This window comes from Malaya genurostris, chromosome 3 (assembly GCF_030247185.1).
Source record: "Malaya genurostris strain Urasoe2022 chromosome 3, Malgen_1.1, whole genome shotgun sequence".
NCBI classification, from domain to species: domain Eukaryota; kingdom Metazoa; phylum Arthropoda; class Insecta; order Diptera; family Culicidae; genus Malaya; species Malaya genurostris.
In genome coordinates this window covers 285871580-285890494 of record NC_080572.1, presented here as the reverse complement: position 1 = coordinate 285890494, position 18915 = coordinate 285871580, and the positions used below count along the sequence as shown (strand labels likewise).

Genomic DNA, 18915 nt, shown 5'->3' with positions numbered 1-18915 from the left:
CTTAATTTTTGAGTTGTTTGTGGTTATCTCACACTGTTCGAAATATTATCCTAAATTCCTGATCATATTTTTGATGAAATGGTGAAAGAATTATGTTGCTACCATTAATACAAGTCAAGATATTCACGATTAAGTTCTGCCCATTCTTCCATTTGGCTAATTTTGAAAAGGCACCCCATAGTAAAGTAAGTCGTATTCACGACAAAACACTTACCCGACCGCTAAAGTCAATGAATGATTCTAAAACTTTCACAGAATAATCTAAACTAATTTTCTAAAAGATTGTCAGTTGAGATTTTTGATATTCGTCACCGTTTCTGAGAAAATCAGATTTGAAGCGTGAAAATAGCCCTCTAAAACATCCTAAAACACACTGGCCTCGGCCCTTAAGGTGAAATGTAGCGTCATAAAATGCGCGCAAAATTTTATCCGCTTCAGTTGAACGAACCGTCGCACAAAGCATAACAAGAAAAACGGACACATAGAAACAAGAACTTTTGTCAATGATTGAGCGTAGTGAGATTATCTCTCGTTATTTTGGCTTGTAAATAAGACTGGACGTAATGGATTTCTGAATCCTTCACACTATGAATATATGCTAATTCAATCGTTATTGTTAGTGATTACTCTTACACTAGAGCTATACATCATGAGTAAATTTGAATGACTAACATGAGGTTATATGTATATGTATTGTCCAACTTGCTAACCATGCATATGACTGTTGTTTATCAATGTTTATCACATTGTTTGTATCACGATAATACTTGGATTGTATTTCATTCAGTAGCTTGTCAATGATGAAGTTATAGTTTTGCTATAGAAATTGCTACAATCTAAAATAATAAATGTTATACGATATCACACAGCCAGGCTTTATTGCTTCAGCAACATCAATGCATTGAACTCAACAGAATTAGACATTATTAGCATTATAAATGACAGTTACTTAGAAAATAAACAATTTCTTACAATACCCATGTCATTGTATTCTATTGTATTGTATTCGTTTTAATTTCAACACAAAACCCAATACTGCTTAAATTCGTGTCATAATTTTATATGTAATTTTTGCTCACGATATAATGCCACCGTGCCCACCGTGCATTTCTCACACCACCTCAATACGAAACAGCAGCGCGCAAGCAATAAAAAAAATGCGGAAAAGTTTATGTAAACTTTTTCAAATTTCGGTTGTTTTAGCTAAAATTTTATAATTTTGAGTTACATTTTCAGATTCTTTATTAAAATTTTGCTACAAACACCATTTTCAGTTTTAAAATCATCCCCGTGGAACAGAACAGTAACCGTTTATACATTTCAAAAACCAATTACGGCTCGGCAAAGCAAAATTTCAAAATTCTAAGAATACTTAGTTATGATAAATTTGATTTCGAAAACTTAAGTGTTTTTGGTTTTTCGAAAATCGGTCTAGTTTTTGAATAATTGATCAAAAACGCGATTTTCGCATTCCGCTACATTTCACCTTAAAGGCGCATTTTTGAAATACAAAGCGTCAGTTTGAAAATTACCTTAGAAATATAGTATTAAGTGAGTGTGATTTAATGATAGAAAAATATCATTGTTGTAGACCTTTTCATGAAAACGGATAACCTTGTTCGTCTAAGGGTCCTAATGTAACAGATAGTATGATTGAACACCTTGCTTCCAAGCAGATCACAATTACTTTGAATACTACAATGCCTATTTGCGACTCATGTGGATTATATTTATATCGACCTGTGTCTGTTCAAAGTGCTCAGCAACTAGCTTCCAACAATATCGAGATGTCAGACTATATGACAGCTTAGCCAGTAACATCGAGATATGATTTAGAAGAAATACCATCAGCGGCTTCACTCGTCTCAGCAGGTTTTTCTAGTTTTTGTTTCTCATATATCTCGAAAATGACTGCATTTAGGAAGTAGCTCTCTATGAACTTCTATGAACTATTTCATTTAGCATAGTTTGCAAACTAATATTTCATTACTCACCCACATTTATCCCTATAAAAACATCGTTTTTCAAAAATTAATAAAAAGTTTTTCCTCGCGAAACCTTTTTTTTCGATCACCTTTTCATGATTTTCAAACATTCATTAGTTTCCTTGCAACTTGACATTTTTTGTGGTATAAATCGAAAAAAACCTGTGTGGATTAACCACCTAGTGGTGTAATGATGTCTTTCTCATTTTATTCATATTGCCAAAATAAAATATTTCGGCTGTCAAAATACAATGCCTGAACAAAAGAAAAATTACATGGTTCATTCAAGAGATTTCGTTTATTTTTACATCGTCTTGTATAGAAACACGCTCTTTAAATTATCATTTCTACACATATCCGCTATAATTCCGGATTTGAAAGCTTGATCGGGAATAAGTTCATAAGACAAAGAGAAATTGTTTATGATTGATAAGACCTTGTCAACTATTCGTCTTGATCAGCATCATAAGCAAATCATTTTCATGGTAACTGCATATAGCTTTTCTTTATGAAAAGGCTAAAAAATTCATGAATTTTGTAAAGGACCTTAGGGCCCTTCAACCTCAGTTTGTGAAAATCGGGTAAGCTATCTCCAAGAAAATTGAATGAAATTATTTTCACAGTTTTGGCACATCCTGTAATTCCGGAACCAGAAGTAGGATCAAAATGAAATTCGGGAACTTGGTATGGGACCACGAGACCTTTCATTTGAATCTAACCTTGTAAAATCGGTTCAACCATCTCAGAGTAATGCGAGTGACATTATTTTCATATTTTTTATGCATATCACCTTGTAATTCCGGAACCGATAGTTGCATACAAATGAAATACCGGAACATAGTATGAGACTATAAGACCATTCATATGAATCCAAAATTGTGAAAATCGGTTAAGCCATCTCCGAGCAAAACGAGTGACATTATTTTCACATTTCTGGTATATATCACCCTGTAATTACTGAACAAGGTAGTCGGATCCGCGTGATATTTCTAAACTTTGTATGGGACCATAAGACCTTTTATTTGAATCTAAGTTCGTTAAAATCGGTTTAATCATCCCAGAGTAATGTGAGTGACAATATTATCACATTTTTATGTATTACTTTCACATTTTGTCGTGAATACGACTTACTTTACTATGGGGCGCCTTTTCAAAATTTATAAAATAAGTTTTTGATTGTAAGTATCTACTGTTGTAAATAATGAATCAACATAATTTTTGCGACATGCCATCGGAAATATGATCACAATTTTATAATAAAATTTTCAGTTGTGTGACATAATCTCAAATAGTTCAAAATTAGACTTTTCTGAAATGTTTGGTATTAACGAGTATCAAAGAAGATATTTCATAAGACGCGTTTGCCTTTCTCGTATTTTTAAAGCTCATAGCTCAGTGATCTGTAGAAGGATTTATATAATCTAACTATCAATAGAACCGAAAATTTTCGACTTGAACGTGTATTGCAACAATATTGAAGTTTTTCAATGGTACACTATTGAAAAACCTGTTTGATTTAACCCATTGCAGCACCAGCCAAATAGAACGCGAGATTCTGCATCTATACAAGAGCATCCATATAAAAGTTGAGTGGTTCATTTTTCCTACCATTTGCATCCCGAAAAAAGACACACGAGAGCAACATCGAGGACCTGTCGTCTCACTGTTTCCCGTTCTGCAAACAAGAAAAGGAATTTTGGCAAAGGGGCTGTCCGTACACCGCTGCCAGTAGCAGGTATAAAATGAAATGTAATGTGAGAAATAGCGTCATTTAAGTTAAAGCAGCTACTTTGAACGTACGAGACACCGTCAGCACGATGACCCCGAAAACCGGTAGAAAGGCAGAAAAAAAAGTCCAGCAAGGCCCATTCAAAGCACTTTTCAGTGCTAAAGATCATCCTAAAGAACTAGTTGAATTTTGTCTTTTTCCTACCATTTTCTGAGCAACTGTTGCCGTAACAAGACACACACGAGAACCATCTCAGATCTCAATATTTCCTACCAAAAGATTCATCAAGATGGAACTTAAAATAATTTGCACCGTCACTAACACATTCAATTACGAATGGCAATGCAAAAGTGGAAGTGATGATGTTGAATACATCTTTATACTAGTATGGGGTCGTTTGAAAATATGCCTTGCGAAACAGGGTTTCCATATATACAGATTAATCTTTATAATAATAATAATAATAATAATTATTATTATTACTATTATTATTATTATTATTATTATTATTATTATTATTATTATTATTATTAATTATTATTATTATTATTATTATTATTATTATTATTATTATTATTATTATTATTATTATTATTATTATTATTATTATTATTATTATTATTATTATTATTATTATTATTATTAAAATTACTCTTGCATACCGAAGATCGTCGATACATTTCAGACCAGGCCATTGCAATTGTCTCGTACTGAAATTTCGAGAAGAATCAGATATCTTCGAACTTCATAGCTTCAATAAAAATAAACTACAAATTTGTCGTACCTAGCCTCCTATATGAGCAAATTAAAAAGGAATTTTTTCAAGTTTGGAATATATAGCTGTAGAATAGTAACTGTTTCACGTAACTAATCTGTACTTTAATGTAGGTGCATTCGTTCAACCTCTATTAGTGTAAAAGGGGAAAGCTTGCACAATTCATACAATCAATTAACTAACTGATATTCGTTTTTTTTCGTATTCACGACATCCAGTTATGTCTCTGACACTACCCACCCGCCTTTTTATGCATATCACTCCGGAATCAGAATTTGGATCTAAATGATATTCAGGAACTTCGTATAGGACCATGAGACCTTTCAATTAAATCTGAGTTTGAGAAAATCGGTTTAGCCATCTCCGAGAAAAGTGAGTGAAGTTATTTTCACATTCTTAATGCATTATTTTCCCATTTTTGGTGCATATCACCCTGCAATTCCGGAAGCGAAAGTCGGATCCAAATAGAATTCTGGAGCTTTATATGGGACCGTAGGGATTTTCATTTGAATCTAAGTTTGTGAAAATCGGTTCTGCCATCTCCGAGAAAAGTGAGTGACAATATTTGTCACACACACACACACACACACAGACAATTGCTCAGTTCGTCGAGCTAAGTCGAATGGTATATGACATTCGGCCCTCCGGGCCTCGGTTCAAAAGTCGGTTTTTGCTGTGATTGTATAGCTTTTTTATATGAGAAATGCAAAAAATATGTTGGAATAACTGAGAAATTTGAAAAACATTATATTTTATTTTCGGAAGATTTTTTTCTCAGTGTATATGTTTTTTAAAAATTTCAATTGATATGCATAAAACTTCTTCTTAGACAATTTTTTTGTAGAAGCTATAGATTTATGAAAAATTTTATATGTTTTGTAGGACGAAACGTTCTTTTTTCAGAAAGCGGTTTCGGTATCGGTAGGTCGTTCTGGGAAAGCTCGGTAGCCGGCTAGCAAGAGCAATGAACACATGAGTTTAAAATGTTTACCAACAAACAACCCTTTCCTGTGATGCATGGGAAAATGCAGAGGATTCCTCGTTTTCTAGTAGCAACATGCCGAGATCAATGCAGTTTACACAATGTAAAACTACTTGCTATTCCCATGCAAGTTGTTTAAGGAGAACATTTTGCAAGCTTAATTAGTTCTGATCAATGACGGAGTAACAACACACGGGTAGTCACTAATGCTAATTCTAATGTTAGTCCACAGCGCTGTTTATACTAAATTTTTGGTTTTGAAAAGTGCGTCGTAACTTTGACAATTCTAATTATTTTTAAATAAAGTTTGTTTTCATTTTTTTTTCGGAATTGATTGAATAATAACGATATGTGTTTTAAGTCAAGCAGTTTCACTAACCGGAATGAAAAATGGCACCAAAATAGGAAAGCCTCCGGCTGGTAGTCTCTTAGACAGAGACAAACTCGAGTTAACGAATGAAATGGTTAAAATTTAGATTTTTGCGCGAAAATTTTGTCTTTGTCGTACAAAACAAACGAAGCTCAAGTTTTTTCCGAAAGCTACAGTACAAAACTATTCAATATTGCCGGAAATTTTTTTAATCGGAATTTTTAATCGAAAAAAGTACCAAAAACGTGTTATTAATAATTAATAATCTTTCAAAAATTTTTAAATAGTTTGTCTGCTACAACTAATGTCTCGAAGACATCATATTTAAAGTCCAACGATCAAATTGTTTTCTAAATTTGATCAGTTTCTAACGGGGAAAACAGAATGGAAAAAATGACATGCGAATACAAGTATGTAATGAACTGAAACCCGTAGCTCACTTCTAACCGGGGAAATTGTTTTCCCAATTAAACTACCCTGCATATGAAAACACATGAAGAGATGGTCTAACTAACTAGAAGAACCAAGCATGCTTCGCTTTACTTAGCCACCACATCATCCAATTGTAGTCGTATATCCATGGAAACACAGTCAACAGAAAACAAACGCACACAGCGTTACAAGCCTTTCCTTGCTATTCTGCTTAGTCTTGAGATTTTATTTGTCTCCTTTGAACAGTGATCGTTGAATTGCTTCCTGCTAAATTTGCTTTCTGGAACATTGTGCGATGTGGGTCAACCGTTTCTGAGATATAGTTACTTGAAAATTTTCCAGTAATTTTTACTTAGGTCTTTCTCGAGAGTTAGACTAGAGTCCATCGAATTAAAACGGAATTGTTTAGTATCCAGAGAGATTGTCAGTGTTCAATGACATGGTTTTTCTTTAGTTGGGATTATTTGAAAAAAAAAATGTTTTGTTTTCATTGCTAACTGCTCAGCAAAGAGTGAAGAATATCGTTTTTACTCATCTGAAACCTTATAATATGACATATCCCCTGCAATCTTAAATCTTATATCCGCCAACCCGTTTTAATCGTTCTCGAAAACTGCCAAACCCTCATCTAATCATTCTACATTTTCTTGTGTTTTTTTTCCAGGGAGCACTTCCCGGGCAGTCCCCTAAGCTCGTCGGTTCCGGATGGAACGAGAAATAATCAACCGCCAGGCAACGGTAAAAAGGGTCACCGAAGAAAAGGACACAAAAAGAAGAAAATCAAACGGATAAAACCACTCGCCGCTTCCCGTCGGATCCCGGGGTTGAGTTTCACCGGGACCGGAGGTGAAAGTAGCGAAGATAAAAATTCTTCACTAACCAGCCTAACCAAATTATCATTAAACGAATCTGAGCAACAGAAGCAGAAGCCAGGGCGGAAAAAGCACAAACAGAAACTGTCGAGAGACAAACCAACTTCGCAAACGAGTTTACCGGTCGCAGTCGAGACGAAACTTTCCCTCGCCGTACCGGAAGTGGGCACCGGCATGGAACCGAAAACGTCGGATAAAAGCTTCCAAGGGCGAGACGGAAATTGGGACAGCAGAGCCGGGCGGGAGCTCATCGTATTAAATAGCGATGATATTTACGATAAAAATATGCAAATTGAAGTTCAAAGAGAACCCGAGGAAGGTGAGACAGGCTCCCTCTATTTGGTGGAGGCGGTTGACAGTTGGCAGGAGACGGAATCGGAGCAGCAGCAGCAGCAGCAGCTGGAGAGACCTAATCAACGAGACCTTGCTACCAAATTGACAGCGGCTGTGCGAGAGGACGGACGGAAACAGCACCGGCAAAGGCAAAAGAACCAATTGAAAAAGTTGAAGAAAGGTAGGTAGCATCCGTAGACTTTTCTTTCGGTGTTTGAAAATCAATTGTTTTATTTTTCTTGTTAACGACGTTTTGATCAAGGACTTCCGGAGGACTTCGAGTGACAGGGAAGACGATGATAAATGAGATGTTGATATTAAATAATCTTCGCATTATCTTGCGAAATATTTTGAAACTATAACAGATTATTTTCTGAAAGTCGAAACTGAGCTGAGCTAATCGATATTTTTAATTAAATTCAGAATATTAACGTTAAAGCTCGCAGCTCAGAGAACCGACATCTATTATTAATATTTAACGAAGCCCGGTGTTCCACTTGCCAAGCATTCTCAATTAGTGCAGCCATTCTATTCACTCGTTAATCTCAATTTCGCACAGCTCTCGAGAGTCAGATACTCAAACTGTATATAAAATAGGACGGGAAATTGTTTCACCAAACTAGGACAAAGGTGTCATTACATATAAATGCTCAACAATCGCCCGGTAGCAGTGGATTCAAAGTTTCACTTTCCGGTTCCATTGTTGCGTGAGCTACATGACAATCCACCGGAGAACCATGATCGTTTCGCCCTTTTGTGAATCACGAACCGGAGGCTGGAACATATCCGCAGCTATTTGTCAGTTGAGACAAGTGTGCTGGCTTATAGAGTTGCATATTCTGTCTGTCTGTCTGTGTGTCTATCGCTTTTATCACATCATCTGGATCAGGATTGACAATCTGAAACGATCTGTTTTTCTTTTTTTTTTTTGATATTCGTACTAATACATCATTTTCCTATTTCTCTCTTCAGCGAACCCATTGCTGGTCCCGGTTTCGACTTTGGTACTGCAACAACTTCCGCCTGCCCCGGCCACCGACCCCAGCCCGGGAGTGAGTTCGGTCACGTTCAGCACAGACGACATGCACCGAACGGAAGCGGTGTCGCTTCAGCGCATCATCATCGCCGGGGATCTTTCCTGCATGAAGAATGAATTCATACCGGCACCGGCCGTCCCGAATGCGGACATCAAGTATTTGAGGTAAGATTTTTGCCCGGATTTTGCTAGTGTAGTTCGAGAGTGTAATTCGGACACGTTCGCTATCTGTCAGATTGGCTGGCTGGTAGTGTTATGAGGAATAATTGTGGATTTTACATGAAATTTTACTAATTTTAAGGAATGTGATATTTATTTCTTATTGAAATTTTGTATAAAACATGTAAAGAATGAGTTTTTGCAATGATTGTGTTTAAACATATATTGGAGAAGCCGAATGAATGATAAACTTACAGAAAGAATTTTGTTTTTTTGGAAAAAGATACGCTCAGAGACAGGACTCGAACCTGCGTACTTATGCATTCCGTGCATACGCGCTACCATTTCGCCACCCTAAGGCTTGTGATAGACACAGCTCTAAAACACGTCTATGCATGATAGAACGTACATCGAACATGGTCTACATTCTCGCCGTCTCACAACCAGTACCATACAACCAAACATCTTCTTTGATATTTTTTTTTTCGATTATAGAAGTTTTAACCTTGAGGTCATACACCTCTTCGGGTCAGACAAACCTTCAGACCCTCTTTGCGGAGTTGGGAATCGAACCCAGGTGGGCTGCGTGAAAGGCATCGACTTACCCATCACGCTATACCCGTCCCCATTCTTCTTTGTTAATCAAACACTAGCTTTCTCGCTCTATAAATATTTTCCGCACTAGCACTGAGTAGGAGAGGGTATTTATAATCGCTTGTCACCTTCTTTACTGGTGCCCGTCGCTGGCTAGATTTTTTACCAAGAGTATGATTCTTTTGAAATAAAGTCTAAACTTATTTATTATCGCATGATTTACTTACCTTACCGATAAGGCTATAAACTGGTTATTTAGACGCAAAGACCAAAATCAGCTACTGTTGAATTTTCCAATTAAATGTGCTGTCATTTCTTAGCAACGACACACTCCATTTCATTCAACTAATGTTTTAGCTGAATCAGCCAAATAAAATGTTGTTTTCAATTAATGTGAATGGTTGAGTTCAATAGAAGTCGGTTAATTTTAATCAAAAAAAGTCGGTGGGTAATGTCACAGACATAACTGAAGTGTCTCAATACTAATAAAACTGTCACGCTTTTACACTTCTGAATATCGATAATCGTTTTTATTAATTAGCGGATTGTGTGAATTTTGCAAATTTTACTGCTTTGCTTACAGAAATGTAACAGTGCACAGGGGCGGCAACTATGGAGGGGGGCAAAGCACTTCATATACCTTCAAAAGATTTATTAGAGTCTGTAGTAATAATTTTTTGTGCGATTTTTTTCAACGCGCAACTTTCTCAAAGATGACTGAAATAATTTTAACAAGCTTAGACTTGTTTGGAAGTTACTGTTGGAAGTTCGAAGATCAAATGATTGTGACTTCTGGTTCCGGAGATATGATGATATAAGTGACGTAACCGACAAAACACGTTGTTTTTTACCGCTCAAATTTTGGGATCACCTCTAATTCCCTAGAGCAGAAGTGTTAAAACGTTTAAGCTCCACGAAAAAAGACCCCATGCAAAATTGGAGCTAAATCGGATATGTGTAGGGTGCTGCCGGCGGTTAATGTTTGAAAATTTTCGATCTTGAAAAATTTCCGAAATCGAATTTTTATGCCGAATATCTTAGAATTACATGAAAAGTCAAGATTTGGTGTCATCTTTAAAAAAAAATCTTTTTATCGACTTTCTAAAACTTATAATTATCTCAAAATCGAAGAAAGTCAATTAAAAAAAAAAAATTCGGAATGACACTAAATCTCGATGTTTCATCAAATTCTAAGACTTTTGGTTGTGAACATTTTTTTAGATTTCGGAAATTTCGTGTACTCCACCAGTTTTTTAGATTAGCATCACTCTTCTCAAACAAAAAAGGCAACGCAAATGACAAGCGCTTGCCTTGAGAAATGATGCCGAATATGTGACATAAACGCTGAAGCATGCTTTTGTGAACTACTCGAATCAATCAAAAAATAATTAATTGATGTCAAAAATGAGCCCAACATAGTGTCAGAATTTATTTAATAAAATGGTAAAAAATATTTTCATAAGACTGTCTCGAAGAAAGAGAAAGGCATTTTCACACCACTAGGTGGATTAAGATGGGTTTATATATATTGAAATACTCAGTGCAGGAAACAGTTCTGTGTGAATAGGTACCGATCTGAGGAATTTATTCAATGTTTAGAACCAAGGATGGCTTTTATCGTATCAAAGAACGTTCACTGGCAACTCTTCACACGATTGAATCAGTGCCATCAAAGAGAAACAGAAATCATCGCAACAACAAAAACCCGGCATGGCTCATTTAACATAGAATCGACACCAGTGCGAGAGCGAATTTCTCTCGATGACATTTCTGAGAATCAAAGGTTAGCACGCTGCTGTGGGGATCCTCTCTGAAGCAACAAATGCTCGCTTATTCTCGTTTCGCGATCCGATTCTGTATGGGCAGTGGATAATTGCGATAGAATCATTTTACTATTGCCGCTTATTCTAACTATGTGCATATAACCTTTGTATAAGTTGTGTCTATGAAAATGTCTGTGAATGCTCCACACAAGGGTTTTGAAATATTGCAACCTAGTATGAGAATTATCAAGTTGAATCATCGATTCGATTTTCTGTGATAATTATCAACTTGCGATTCTCTCTTGGGAAATTCCACACAGCAACGATCATTATCAGACTGTAAATTTTTTTAAGAGCGTGAAATACTCAGAGTATGAAGTGGAGCGAAGAAATGTAGCAAAATTCTCTTACGGTTCATGCATTGAGAGACTCGAGTTCTTATAGTATCTTCTACCGGATTGAAAATGTTGTATACAATATAGATAGCAATATAGCAACTTCTGTCAAATTTTCGGCAATCACCAACACTGTTTAGAACTATTCGCTTCCTTTTTGCCGTCATTTATTTATCTACACTAGATCCTAAAATCTTGACTAGGATTCAGAAATTGGAACTAAATTATATAACTAAAGTCGGAGCCATAGAATTTAGTTGCAAAAATCAGATTTGGAATCCAGGTGAAGAATTCAGTTAATGAACTTAGTTCTAGAATTCTGAAACTGAACTCATTTCCCGAGACCAAGGTCCGAAATTAATTCTAGAACTGAATTCTAAACTTAAATTCTGAAGCAGAATTAAGTAACTGAAGCGGATTTTCAAAATCTAGTTCCAGAATTTAAGTTCTGAATTTAGTTCCGGCATGTATGTTTTAAATTCAGGAATCAATTACTAAAACTGAATTCAGGAAGTAAATTCTGTTGCAGAAGTCAGCTCAACTTAAATAAAGTCAATTAATTCAGTTCCAAAGTTTAGACAAGAATTAGGATTCGTTTTCAGAGTCCTACTTTTAAGATCGGAACCTAAATTTTACCGCAGATGGATTGTTGCAGTTGCTGTCGGTGGAAGGTCCTCACTACGACGTTCAGTCCCGTCTGACGCAATTTTCGACCATGGTTTAGCTTCAATACTCGTCTGTTCCTGATTATTTAAAAACCATCGTCTAAATGTTCAATCCCTGAGATTGATTCAAAATATCCATAACTGTTCGTAAGTTTTTAATCTAATAAATAGCAATGAACGAACCAAAAATAAATTGACAAACCATATAAACGCAAAATATTGCAGTTCGAGATGTCAGTTCTACTTTCTGGAAAGTTATTTCTGTGTTTAATAAAATGGAGTGGCTCGTTACTACTATTGATACTATTGATTTAATAAAGGTTATTTCGTCGTCCACTCTCAAAATCTGTGAACCCGATAAACCCAATAAATTTATATGAAATTTTTACATTTATCACTCTGTATCTCCTTAACTGGAATTCGGATCTGATTGAAAAACAACCAGTTTTTAAGGGACCCTAAAACCTTTCATTTGAATATTAGATGGATGAAATCGGTTCAGTCATCTACGAGTAAATTCAGTGACATAATTTTAATTTCGATGCATATAAAGGGTGATTTTTTAAGAGCTTGAGAACTTTTTTAAACAATAAAACGCATAAAATTTGCAAAATCTCATCGGTTCTTTATTTTAAACGTTAGATTGGTACATGACATTTACTTTTTGAAGATAATTTCATTTAAATGTTGACCGCGGCTGCGTCTTAGGTGGTCCATTCGGAAAATCCGCTTTTTTATCGACAAATTTTGTTCAGCGATGAGGCTCATTTCTGGCTGAATGGCTACGTAAATAAGCAAAATTGCCGCATTTGGAGTGAAGAGCAACCAGAAGCCGTTCAAGAACTGCCCATGCATCCCGAAAAATGCACTGTTTGGTGTGGTTTGTACGCTGGTGGAATCATTGGACCGTATTTTTTCAAAGATGCTGTTGGACGCAACGTTACAGTGAATGGCGATCGCTATCGTTCGATGCTAACAAACTTTTTGTTGCCAAAAATGGAAGAACTGAACTTGGTTGACATGTGGTTTCAACAAGATGGCGCTACATGCCACACAGCTCGCGATTCTATGGCCATTTTGAGGGAAAACTTCGGAGAACAATTCATCTCAAGAAATGGACCGGTAAGTTGGCCACCAAGATCATGCGATTTGACGCCTTTAGACTATTTTTTGTGGGGCTACGTCAAGTCTAAAGTCTACAGAAATAAGCCAGTAACTATTCCAGCTTTGGAAGACAACATTTCCGAAGAAATTCGGGCTATTCCGGCCGAAATGCTCGAAAAAGTTGCCCAAAATTGGACTTTCCGAATGGACCACCTAAGACGCAGCCGCGGTCAACATTTAAATGAAATTATCTTCAAAAAGTAAATGTCATGTACCAATCTAACGTTTAAAATAAAGAACCGATGAGATTTTGCAAATTTTATGCGTTTTATTGTTTAAAAAAGTTCTCAAGCTCTTAAAAAATCACCCTTTATTATTCTGTAGTTCCGGAACCAGAAGTCGGATTCAAATGAAATTCAGAAACCTTATATTGGGAGCACAGGACTATTCATATGAGTCTAAGTGTGAAGAAATCAGTTAATTCATCTCCGAAAAAATAAAAAATAATGAAATTATTTTGCACACACAAATTTGTTCATTTCGACAAACTTCTTCGAATGGTATAAGAGTGTAAGAAGTTGTGTTCTTCCAGCAATTATTTTTGCAAGCTGTATAAATCAATATAAATATGAAATTGTTTTAAATTTAAAAATACTGCCATCTTTCTAATACATATGGCATGTTCGAACGTTTACGTTGCCAAAAAAGAACCGTGCCAAAATCTAAACTTCATGTAAAAGGGTGCTGTGCATAGTCTTTTAGGTGCTTAGAAACAATTGCCTAAAACAGTATTGGAAATCGTGTTTCACTTTGTTCCGAAACATCGCTCTATCAACAAGCGCGTAATGCTCTTAATCAGAGATGTCTATCTCCTCTGTGTGACGAAGAGCAAGCAAAATTTCTCCCCTCGCACTGACAACTTCAACGAGAGCTCTTCTCTTTCACATTTATACACCACTGTTGTGTAAAGTGTGCACGCATCATGCGTGCGTTTGTTTATTTCCTTTTACCTCTTCCACTGAATCGCACCAAAGTGCTAGAGCATTAGCTAATAAATTCTCTGAGGTGGATGCAGATACTTTCACAAAAGTGTAAACGCCGGTGAGCACTCTGCTGTATGGTTTTCGTAGATGAAGCGTGGACACGCAAAATCAGCAAAATAAAACAATTTATCGTAAAATTTTCGGTTTTCCTTGCAAATTTTTCATAGCAAGGCCAGATCTACTCTCTATTAATTGAAGTTCACAGAAGTGTTCGCTCACCATCACGCGCCAGTGGTCACTTGGGTGTATTTAGACGAGAGCGCGTGTGAGCGATTCATGCGAAGAGAATGTGTTTCACTCGCGCCAGCAGCTTTAACCTCAAGCACAAACTCAAATGCTGTCTATTCGACACTGAGAAGAAGTGCGCTTTCCTCTTTGAGCGGTGCTTCGTTTTTTGCATCCTCGGTGTGGCAAAAATCTGACTCTAGCGTGTATCACTCTGGTGAAATGCCATCTCTGCTCTTACTACTGGAATAAGGCGAAAAAAGGACGAAATTCTGTTTATAATGGACGGATTGTAAAAATCTATGGCTTGTTGGACAGATGATACCGTTCGGAACCTAAGCCTAAAACATATTCTGTTTTCAAGATCAATTGAGGCAAATATTGAAAATTTTGACACAATACTTCGTATAACTCAAAAAGTAGACAGCCGATCTCAAAATCATTCAAAGGCATTCAGGGCGAAGGGGTTATCAAAATCGGTCCAGTCATCTCTGAGATCTCCATCTTTTTGTTGACAACACACATATAGACACACACGGACATTTCCTCAGTTCGTTAGGCTGAATTAATTGATATACCTTATGATAAAAAAAGAACCGGAATTTTCATTTTAAAATTCCCGCGCTTGTCCAATCGGTAAACTTTTATTCTCTCAACGTTGGCAACACTTTTATACACATTCTGTCAAATTTTGACGCATATCGTACGATTAGTTTTTGTTTGGCGTCTATACAAAGAAGTTGAAAAATTTTCGTGTGGCGATTTTTATGATGGATGAAAATTTAGAACAACGTGCGTGCATCGCCAACCCGGGAGTCTTGTTGAAACTGCTTGCAAATTGTTTAGATGTTTTTCGCATGTGTTACGATATATCCATAAATAAATTTCTAAACCGATATGTGAAAATGACGTAAACTATTAGTGGAAAATGAGTTTATTCAGAATGTATGCGCATTTGAAACGATTGTGCGTAATAATGTTTTTACGCGGAACAGTGAAGTAAGTTTCGAATATTGCACTCTAATTGTATATGTCAAATGGTGTTTTTTGTGTCTTCTAACCTTCCGGGCTACGCCGTCCGGTGCACTACTTGTATTCAGTTTTTGTTCTCCGAGTGCTCAAAGTTTTCAGTGAGTGAGTCGATTTCGCGAAGTCGAATGAAGAATACAGCGATTTAGAAGAAAATTTTTCAAAAAGAAGTTTATGTCTTTTTTTCCAATACCACATCGTATTTATACCTGTCAATGTAGAAAACACAAGCGCGACTGAAAAATTCTTTTCGGCAGTAGTGTGCCATCTAGTGGCTAGTAGTCATTACGGCGTTAACGCCAATTCAACCATTCATGTTGGTTAAAAACAACGTTTTATTTCACTAATTCAACTAAAAAATTAGTTGAATGGAAATGAAGTGTGCCTTAGCTAAGAAATGACAGCACGTTCAATTGGTGAATTCAAATAAAAAAAGCCATTTTAACAAATATTTTATTATTAATAAGGGAATGAGAATTAAGAAATCTAAATTAGCAGAAGTAAGATTTTTTTAGTTGTCTCAAAAAATAACTAGCCAAAATCAGAAAATCAACTATTTTTTTCGCCAAAATGCTGATTTCGGTCATTCCGTGCTGGAACAACTCGTTTAGGAATAACACTTAGGACTAACACATTGCATAAACTGCATTGATCCCTGCATGCCGATCAATACCGACGCCCACCACGTCCGGATGCAGATCTATTTAGGAAAGAAGAATTGTTAGCTCAATCCATGTTGCTACTAGAAACCGAGGAATCCTCTGCATTTCCACATGCATCACAGGAAGGGGTTATTTGTTAGTGAATTTTTGACTAATAATCTCATGTGTTTATTACTCTGGGTAGCCGGCTGCCGAGAATACATTGCAATTTGATCGCGTTTTGTATAATTATGTGTTTCCTACTAATATTCGAGATTTTAGTTTTTGACAAGATATAGCTCGATCATCATCAATCGAACAACAATGCATTACGCGATACGGAGTAATGTTGATATCTACTCCCTAACCTAAATAATAGAATAGCAAACGGATCCTGCTTGCAGTCTAAACTATATTAACATACATCCCAGTTAAGCACGGTCGCCAGAAGTATCTACACGGATAAAAATTTCACGCGCGCGTCTTGCGCTTAGCGTTTAACCCGAAAAAAATCCCCGAATAATCGACGACGAGTTTATTCAAGCCCGATTTTTAGTGAGGAGAAATATAATAAGGCAATGCAAATAAGAAAAATGTGAACTACCTCTAAGGACGACCTCAACAGTTTCCTGCTTTTCCTATTCGGATTTCTGTAAACAAAATATAATGGCCGCGGATGGGTTTGTTACCGACCAATTTTAGATTTTCAACCAGAATCGCAGAAAATTATTATATATTGCACATAAACTGTCTATTGAATCTTCTTCTGAATTTACTGTCTTGTCACAACTGACTCACTAAACGAACCGACTTCGGCTATAGTGGTTCCAAGTTCCCGATTCCAAAAGTATCGGAAATAGTAGGCCAACAAGTTTAAAACGAGACTCACTCAATTTTCCCAGATATGGTTTGATCGGTTTCCACAAACAGGCTCAAATAAAAGTTCTTATAGTCTCATAGGTTGCTGTTTAATTTCATCAGAATCCGAATTTCGGTTCCAGAACTGTAGGGTAGTGTGTTTAATCATTTAGTGCGACGATGCAATATAAAGAAAAATTGTTATTAAATTGGCATAACTGTTTACAATTTGAAAAGGTTATGTTAATTTATACCCAAAGAAAGGTTCTTATTTTATTCAAGATTGAAAAAAAAAATTCTTCTGGTGATATTTATGAAGAAATAAGTAATATGAGAAAGGTATCATTACACCACTAGGTGGATTAAGAAAGGTTTTTTTCATTAACATTATATAGCAAGGGATACTAAAGTGAACTGAACGAAGATCTATCGAGGTATAGTTGAACCTATACTAGACTTTTCCGTAGATGCTGGTAAAAAGAAGTAATGTGAACATATGTTGGCAACACCTTTTTAGATGTGAATGAAACTTCCTGTGCATGCTTCGGTTAAGGTTCTCATCAGTATCTAACGGGAAAAACAGATGGGAAAGCTTGAGCTTGAGTGACCACCACTGGTTTTTACTCCGTAACTGATCGGGATTAGCTGGAATTGTTCAGAGAATTTCTAGATGATCAGACCTGGGACTGGCAAATCATTCTTTAATGTACTAGACAAAACCCTTTAGACAAAATAGTTGATTCATTATGGTGACACATTTAAATCATCCGAAAGCACCATTTAACAGATAAAGTACTTTTTCAACTTACCAAACAAAGGTAAACAGACTACACGCGCATCCGAATCGTTTATTATTTTCACTATATTATTACTATTTACCACGAAAAATGATTAACAGATTATACTGGTTAATCTGGGCAGCCGGCTACCGAGAAATAATTATTTATTTATTTACTTCAAATAATGTAACACATAACCTTTCCTATCGGTATTCAGAAGACAGGTGATCAAACATTTGCAGATGATCAAACAAACAAATATTTTCCTACTATTTATTCAACATACTGATCAATGCTGCCTTTGTATTAAACATTGTAAAATTGACTCATTTCGGCGATAGTTGATTTCTATGATTCAATTAATAATCTTGGAAAAAAATCAAATACATGGAAGAAGAAAAATACCAAATAAAACATTTCCCAGCAGTTAGATGGAAATAGATTTTGTTGTAAAATCATGAGAAAATGCTTTGAAAAAAAATTTGCTTGTTGAATGTAGCGACCAGCGGTAAAACCGTTGAAAAATCTGACAACTGAAGAAAAAACGAAACTCCTGTTTCTGGGCGACAAATCCGGCATTGAACCACTTTTTCCCAGAGCTTAACCCGTTCACGTTTTTACATGTGTGGACGTCAGTATTTCCCTACCCGCCAGAATGTATTTCCAACTTACCACCGCAACTATTCTCACTTCTTTCTACCCACAGAAACGACCTGTACGGGCTGGAGCATTCCTTCCTGGAGGCGGAATACCACTGTCGCCAGGGATATGAGCGGCGTCTGTCCGCCGCCCGAAGCGGAAACAGCTCGAACCTAATCTGCCGGAAATCCCGCTGGATCGGTAAACGGCCGGCTTGTGTGCGAATTAAATCGGCTCCGGTGCCAGCATTCCAGGCGGTGGACAGCCAAAGCAGCCAACCGGGCGCAGCCCCGGGGGGCCAGAACAGTGACAATAAGTTATGTGGAAAACAGTATAATTGCCAGCAAGCGTGCCACCTAACGGAAAACGCAACCCGGCTGTGCTCCTGCTTCAAGGGATTCAAGATGGTGGATGGGCGGTGCGTCGGTGAGTAATGATTTATGGTAAATTGAGCTGTAATTTTAATCTATGTCGACAAATTGCCCTACGAGTGTTTCAGTTCAAGTC

At 36.5% G+C, this 18915-nt stretch overlaps 1 protein-coding gene across 1 annotated transcript in view; it reads left to right on the top strand.

Moving 5' to 3' along the window:
- Positions 1-18915, top strand: part of LOC131436789 (uncharacterized) — a 321898-nt gene that overhangs the window by 259959 nt on the left and 43024 nt on the right. Inside the window, exons 3-5 of the mRNA XM_058605706.1 lie at positions 6938-7659; positions 8451-8679; positions 18476-18834. Of these exons, the coding sequence (XP_058461689.1) occupies positions 6938-7659; positions 8451-8679; positions 18476-18834 (1310 nt within the window). The remainder of the gene's footprint in view (positions 1-6937; positions 7660-8450; positions 8680-18475; positions 18835-18915) is intronic.